The sequence below is a fragment of the Lycium barbarum genome, chromosome 1 (genome assembly GCF_019175385.1).
Source record: "Lycium barbarum isolate Lr01 chromosome 1, ASM1917538v2, whole genome shotgun sequence".
NCBI classification, from domain to species: Eukaryota; Viridiplantae; Streptophyta; class Magnoliopsida; order Solanales; family Solanaceae; genus Lycium; species Lycium barbarum.
The window spans coordinates 169253020-169261044 of NC_083337.1; the positions used below are offsets into that span (position 1 = coordinate 169253020).

An 8025-nucleotide genomic window follows, 5' to 3' on the forward strand; every position below is an offset into this window, starting at 1 on the left:
TTTTACACTAAGAAGTTTAATAAGAAAATATTACCATTAATTGCTGGCATTATTATCAATATCTAATAAAAAATATTTTTCATGGCCCGACAGCTAAGAAATTTGTTCACTTTGCTGAATAAAACAAAGTGACGTGAAGATCGAATATGGCTGAAGTGTCGAAAGAATTGTTTTCTTAGTCTTTCACCTTATAGTTTTGAAATGAATATCTTTTTTCTTGTTGCTTCGCCTTTGCATAAAAGAACAAAAGGAGAAATTAAATGTGTTCTAGCTAGAATATTATATCAGACACCAAGAAATATTTTCCACAAAATAAAGTAACATATATTAGGAGTCCTTTATTATGATAGGACGTTTATGGAATATCATGTTACATACTCACCGTCAGATCAGCCAAACATTTAGATATGGACAGAAAATACATAAACCACTTAACTTTTTGTTCTATCAAGACTTACTTTTATTACAGAAATTAATTTAAATAGTTAATACTTGTACAACTCCATGACCCAACAGTAATATGCACGACATATTACTTTGAGAGCAGCAAATCCAGCTTGTTTAGCCAAGGCTTCAAATTGTTGCTTTGTTCTTTCTTTCCCTCCATCAAGCATAGTCATCATTAACATGTCAACACCAAATGTATGCTTAGAAAGATCATTAGTCTCTGGATATTCTGGTTGTATTTTTTCTATTACCACAACCTTACTATCTTTTGGCAAAGCGCTCCAACAATTCTTCAATATTTTCAGGCAATATTCGTCATCCCAGTCATGAAGTACTGCCTACATTTATAATCAAGTTGGAGATTACTAAACGTAGCAGAGCAACTCTTAACGAAATCGTTACACTACTAAAAACATAAAGTGGCAACTTTTAATTATTATTTTTAAACGCATAATCCACCTTTTACGAGAGAAGAAAAAGTTGTTATATGCGGGCTGTCTCAACAAGATTGGGGCCTCAGGCCAAACTTCATAAAGAGGCCCTAATTTTTTTTACGGAAAAGGGCCTAAAATACCCTCAAACTATTGAAAATGGAGCAAAAATACCCTCCATTCACCTTTCAGTCCCCAAATACCCTTACCATCCACCTATTGGGTCTAAAATACCCCTATTGCTAACAGAATATTCTGGTCAAACACGTGGTATTTTTTTTATTGGTTGGCTTATAAAATTAATTAAACTAATTGACCAGATAACCCAACTGCCCCGACCCCCTACCCCCCGGCCCCCCCGACCCCCCCCCCCCCCCCCCGTCGCAAAAAAAAAAAAATATTTTTGAAAAAAAAAGTTTTGACGTTTTTTTTGGATTTTTTTAGTTGGGAGGGGAGGGGGGCGTAGGGGGAGGGTGCGGGGTGGAAAAAAAGCCAACTTGTGCCTTTTAGATTTTTGGGGGGTGGGGGGGGGGTGCGGGGGAGGTGTAGGGTGCGGGGTGGGGTGCAAAAAAAATATTGTAGTCTACACTTGTGCCTTTTAGATTTTTGGTTGAAAATATACCATGTTTTTTAGGGTGAGATATTTTTTTTTTTTTGGTAACTCAATTACATTAGACATTTTAATTTATCAAGACATTTCACAGTACTTGTGCTTTTTACTAGGAAGTTGAGAAGCGTAACAATATTTTTTTTGCACCCCACCCCGCACCCTACACCTCCCCCCCCCCTCCCAGCTGAAAAAAAAAGTTGACTTTTTTTTCCACCCCGCACCCTCCCCCTCCCCCCACCCCCCAAACCCCGCACCCTACGCCCCCCTCCCCTCCCAGCTAAAAAAATCCAAAAAAAAAGGTCAAAACTTTTTTTTTCAAAAATATTAATTTTTTTTTGCGTCGAGGGGGGGTAGGGGTGCGGGGTGGGGTGCAAAAAAAATTTCAACTTTTTTTTCAAAAAAAAAAAAAAATCACGGGGGGGGGGGGGGGGGGGGGGGGGTGGGTCGGGTCGGGGGTGGGGGGCACTATCTGGTGAATATTGCAAAAGTTAATTAGTTTAATTAATTTTATAATCTAACCAATAGAAAATTGACACGTGTTTAATGAAAAGATTATGTTAGTGATAAGGGTATTTTAGACCCAATAGGTGGATGATAAGGGTATTTTGGGGCTGAAAGGTGGATGGAGGGTATTTTTGCTCCATTTTCAATAGTTCGAGGGTATTTTAGGCCCTTTTCCGTTTTTTTTATAAAAAAAAGAAAAGAAAAGATCATCATATATATTTTAGGTGTAGAAGACTTGAGAATTTTCAAGTCGTTTGGTACGCAAACTAAGTTATCCCGGTATTATAGTCCTGAGATTATAATCTTCGGACTATCTCAACTGGGAGGTGCGACAAAATAATACCAAGCTTGATTGGATAAGATAGGTTATTCAAGATTAAGTTTGGGATAAATCTTATACCTTGTTTGGTTGAGATAAATTTATACCTTCTACCAAATAAGGTATAAATTTTATCCCAAATTTAATCCCGGGATATCCCACCTTATCCCGCGTACCAAACTATAAGAGTACAAGAATAATAAAAGGGAGAAAGAAATAAGTAAATATGGGCAATAGAATAGTTACCCAAATAAATAAGGATACTACAAATCTACAATTACCTAAAAAAGCTTTTCCATTCCCCCAATTATGCTGCCAACGGTACCCACTCCCCCGTAAAAGGGAAAAATTACTATTGTACTTTTCCTACAAAAAAAAACCCCAATTAATGCGGGCCCCCGTCCCTAATAAAAGAAAGAAGTTACTATTATACATTTCCTCAAATATATCTCTTCAAACTTCAAAGTTAACGTAGGATTATAATATACCTCTGTACTATCAGAAAGGGTTAAATATACCCCTCGTTATACGGTAGTGGTGGAAGAAGAAGGGGAAGAGAGGGGTAAATGGGTTGGGGTGGTGAGGTGGCATGCCATGTGGTGTCCACCTCACCGAGTTGTGAGTGCCACATCAGATCTCATGTCCACCATGGACAATTTTAATAGAAAAGGTGTATATTTGGACCCAAAGTATAACGAGGAATATATTTAACCCTTTTCTGATAGTACGGGGGTATATTTAACCTTTTCCCTTTTTTTAAATAGTAAACTATATATATATATACTAGTTTTGTGAGGCCCGTGCTAAGCCCGGGCCCAAACTCAAGATATAAAAGTAGATATTTTAACTAATGAAATATAATAATCTATACATAGTTAATGAACTTTTAAGACAAATACATAATTTAACTTGTGCAGTGGATAAAGCTGTTCCTCTCTTAATTAGGGATTAGGGGTTCGAACATGGATATGGAAAAAATCTTTGGAGGAAGCGCTCCCCCCGAATAGGCGCGATACAGTGCGAATTATCTGGATTAGTTGGGCTCAAATGCGGACATCGAGCACCAACCAGAAAATCAAAGAACATGAAAAATGAGGTAGGAGGTTCGATAGCTTTTCAAAAATAGATCTTAAAAACAAAAAATAAAAAAATTAATAAATAAGATTAGGACCTAAAAGTAATTAATTAAAAAGTTTTAAATTTTTTTGAAAATTATTGTGAGGACTATAAAAGTCTTCAGGTTCGATAGCTTTTGAAAAGTAGACCTTAAAAATAAAAAACAAAAAGATTAACTTAAATAAATAAGATTAGGACCTAAAAGTAATTAATTAAAATTTTTTAAAAAAATTGGAAAATAAAGTCCCCACATTTGCTCTTATATATAATAGTAATTTTTATTATCTTTGTGCATTGGTGTTTATGTTATATGGCATCATCACTATTCATAACTTTTGAAGCATTTTAAAGAGGCTCAAAGTTTACTATATTTACCAAATTAAATGTGACAACTTTAAGTAATAAAGGAATAAAGTAGGGATAAAAATAAAACATATAAAAAAGTATAGTCCTACTTAACCTGCAAAAAGTTGATCTAAAGGGCTATGTAAAAAGGGTTTGGAAGCATTTCAATTTACTGGAAAGACACTTTGGTCTGCAAAGTAAGAAATAGCAAATGTAAGGGCATATGTGGAAAAACAAATCACTTTGGTTAGCAAACTTCACAACCAGATGGTTAGAATGTGACTAAGGACGACAAAATCATTACTTTGACACTTATATAATAGTATAATATATATTGGGTCTTAAAGAAAAGTGGGGCCCCCACCTAGGCCATTGTCTTACCTGCCTTGCCTATGAGCCGGCCTTGTATGCAGAATGATTTGTTATAAATATCTTTGTCTTTTTTTAATCACTAATTAACTCATACTTTCAAGTTACAATTTATACAGTGGTGTTTCACTAACCACAAAATTTAAGAAAGAAAGGAAATATTTTTAAAACTTATGATCTTAAGCTGTGATATTTATGTGGCTATATAACATGCTACTGGGGTGAAATACATCGAAAATCTAAGTTAAATTATCGTCCAATATAAAAATGTGTCATTTTTTTTAATAAACAGACTAATAAGAAGGAATCGAATATCACATAAATAGAGAGAGTAATAAATAAGTGTAACATATATATATATAAAACTGACCTTCAGAATGATTACCTCCCCTTTAGGAACACTATTAAACATATCTCCTCCCACATGCTCTATGCCTAATATAACAAGCAAGATCAAGCTTAATTTGATTTTCAATATCAATTAAATGCATAACATTAACACAAGAATATGATCCCTATTAGAGGTGGCAAAATTAGCTGATGAAAACATGACTCGTTCAACTTTTAGGCAGATATATATAGTCGAGATTGCATGACTCACAAGAAAGAAAGAAAATGTCAAGAATGGCAACTCATTTAATTCGATCAATTTTGATTCGCCCAACTCAGCTCATTTAAAAGTTGGGTTGATATGTAGTCGAGATTGCATGACTCATGAGAATCGTGTCAGAATAGTTTAATTTTTTTTAAAAATATATTATATACTATATCCATAATAAAGTAAAAAAAAATATATTAGTATACACAAATTATAATTATAAGAAAACAAACGAAAAGATTAAAACTTTCTAAAAGTTGGGCGGTTGGACTATAACGCATTATTTAGTCCATTTTGACCCAACTCAGCTCAACTCCCATATCATTTGGGCGGATTATTAACTCGTCCATTTATCTTTTTTTTTTTTACGCAGATCAAAGGCACTGGCCTTTAATTTTTGCCTCTCAAATTGCTAGTCATTAATTTTTGCCCTTCGCCTAATACCCCGAGGTTTAGGCCTATTCGGGCAAAAGTTTTTACCTTAAGTAGAGTTTGCAGTCAAACTCTGCCTGATAAGTTAGAGTTTGAGGCAAACTCTACTTAAGGTAAAGTTTGAAACTTTGCCTTATAAGGTGGAGTTTGTAGTCAAACTCTGCCTTGCGATTTCTTTTTAATTTTTGAATGAGTGGGCGTTCGAACCCGAAATGCAAGAGTTTTATGTGAAGGGTAAAAATTAAAGATTAGCAATTTGAGGGGCAAAAATTAAAGACCACCCCCGAATAAGGACAATCGTGCAAATTGCCCTCCATTTATTAGCTCAATTCACTTTAACCCACCAAAATTTAGCCTCACTCCCTAAATTCAGCCCAACCCCCCTATTTCACACCCCTAATCCCTATTCAATTAAGATACATAAATGGTACTAAAGGGGACAAATGCGTAATATATAGGGTTTTGGTAATTACCTTCATAAGTAGGAGCATCTTTGATGACATGAGGTAGGTCAAAATTGGTACCCTTGATATTAGGATACTTAGAAATTATAGAAGCCAACGATATCCCAAGTCCACCTCCCACATCTATTACCTCGTTTACTCCTTGGAAGCCTTTGTAACACTCAAGAATTCTATTCATTTCAATGCAAGTGTGGTTTTGCATAGCTTTGTTGAATACCACATTGAATCTACTATCTTTTCCGTGGTATTCAAATGCATGCACTCCATGGGCCTTGTTGAATGGTATCTCACCATCTAGAATTGCATCTTTCAAGTGAAACCTTAACAAAAAAGAGAGTCAGAATATCAGCTTAGACGACTTCTCTATAATAGCCGTCCTCCGTAAATAACTTTTGCCAAGTTTTTTTCGGAATCGATTAATTGTCATGATATGTTATATATATTTTATGTTCTCTATTTTATGTTCTCTATAACAATATTTCGCTATAGCAGCTAAAAAATATCTCGACAAATGACATCGTTATAGAAATATTTGACTGTATATCCAATCAACAATAATTTAAGATCACAATAATGGAACAAGGGTTTAACTTATAAAATAACACTCTATTGACATGAGCATAAAATATTTTTACACTAACTTATATTTTAACCTATTACATAGTAAACTAATTTACGTCAATGTTCTTTTTTTAAGGTCACAATTTAGATTTTCCCCTATTTTTAAGATCTAATTGTGCAAATATAAACCTTGAAACTGATAAAACATTAGACTGTCATCTATCATTTAGGATATATTAGATAGTGGTCTAACATTTATGTAAGATCTTCAATTTTCTGTATGAAAAATGAATTTTAAAAAAAGAGGGTCAATTACTAAATAATTGTCCTAAAAAGAGACAATTGGCGAAAATAGTACACCCTCTATCCTAATATATGTTAATGGGTTCAGAGTATAATTAACGGTCAAAAAACTTAATTTTCGATGCTAATTCGAGTATAGATTCTTCAGTTTTTTAGAAATAAAATTACATATTTGAAAACTATTTGAAAAGTACTACAAGTCAAAATAGCTATTGATCATCAGGGGCGAATATATATAGAGTGTGGGGGGGGGGGGGGGGGGGGGGTTTGGTAAAAAATTACATTGTATATATAGGGTATATTTTCTGTGTTTATATACTTATATTAACTTTTGAATACCCTAAACAAATAAAAAAAAGTTAGCTCAAGCGGTTCAGGGTATTCAAAATTGTCTCTAGCATCCTTGGTTCAATTCCCAGTGGCAATATTTGTTTTTATTTTTATTTTATTTTTTATATCTAGCTTTTGTTGTTTTTTCCGAACCTTTATTCTTCAAGTTATTAATTACTCTCACTATTCATAGATGCAGGTCTACATGCAGTTATCTTTTAGATGATCAGATACTGCCAAAATTTGTCCATTGATTATACTCAATGATACAAGTATGAGAAAACATGCATGAATTCTTACCATGAATTGACACCTACTGGATCAGTAGTTAGTAGTAAAAAGGGAGCAATTGATGATCCATTTTCATTTGAGATTAAACTCTGGCTCAAAGGTGTCAAATTATATGATGTGTGAGTTTTCCCATCATCATCCTTTGTAATATTGCATGTGAGAAAAGACTGACTTGCAAGAAACCTTAGAATCCTTTCAAGAAGAAGTGGGGCTTTAGGGTTTTTTGTGGGAATTTGACATGCTATTTCATAAGAAGATAGTTGAGTATTAGCTTTTGCTATGATCTCAAATAAGTCAAGTTCAATGGCAGCTCTTAAAACCATGTTAAGATATAAACCAGCAGGAAGGTTCATAGCCTTCATCAAAGAATTTTCTTCTTCATTGGATATAACAATACTATCCATGGATAAAGCCAAGTCCATTTCTTGAAATAACAACTAGACAATAACTCAAAGGCGTTCGCTCTTCTTTTTTGATAGAGAATAATGAGGTTGGCTTATGAATTTTAGGACGCGTTTCATCAAATATATATAGAGTAGAGAATAATGAGGTTGGCTTATGAATTTTAGGACGTGTTTCATCCAATATATATAGAGAGTGAGAAAGTACAACCTTTACACTTTAATCAATTCCATTTTTAATGGATAGATGAGGCCGAATATTTTGACAATTTAATGAAGGTATTTAAGGGTGGTTAGGCAGATCCTTTATCTGGTTCTAGCTTTTAGAATCTTGAAAAAAGAAGTGGTTGAGATCCTGGTCTTATCTTCAGCAAGCCCTTTTTCTTTGGCTGATTTGCAAAATTATAAGTAATATTTTTCACCCTTATTTAACTTTGTCCCAGTTAGGGAATTTGCGCAGAAGTAGTTTCGATGTTACACACACCGAAACAATGTAAACTTATG

At 34.1% G+C, this 8025-nt stretch overlaps 1 protein-coding gene across 1 annotated transcript; it reads right to left on the bottom strand.

Moving 5' to 3' along the window:
• Positions 1-289: 289 nt before the first annotated feature.
• LOC132626646 (myricetin 3-O-methyltransferase 3-like) lies at positions 290-7658 on the bottom strand. Its single transcript, XM_060341594.1, has 4 exons — positions 7130-7658; positions 5645-5955; positions 4512-4576; positions 290-785 (listed from the first exon to the last, which is right to left on the bottom strand). Exons 1-4 carry the CDS (start codon positions 7540-7542, stop codon positions 486-488), a joined length of 1089 nt encoding a protein of 362 aa, XP_060197577.1. The 5' UTR covers positions 7543-7658; the 3' UTR covers positions 290-485.
• Positions 7659-8025: the final 367 nt, after the last annotated feature.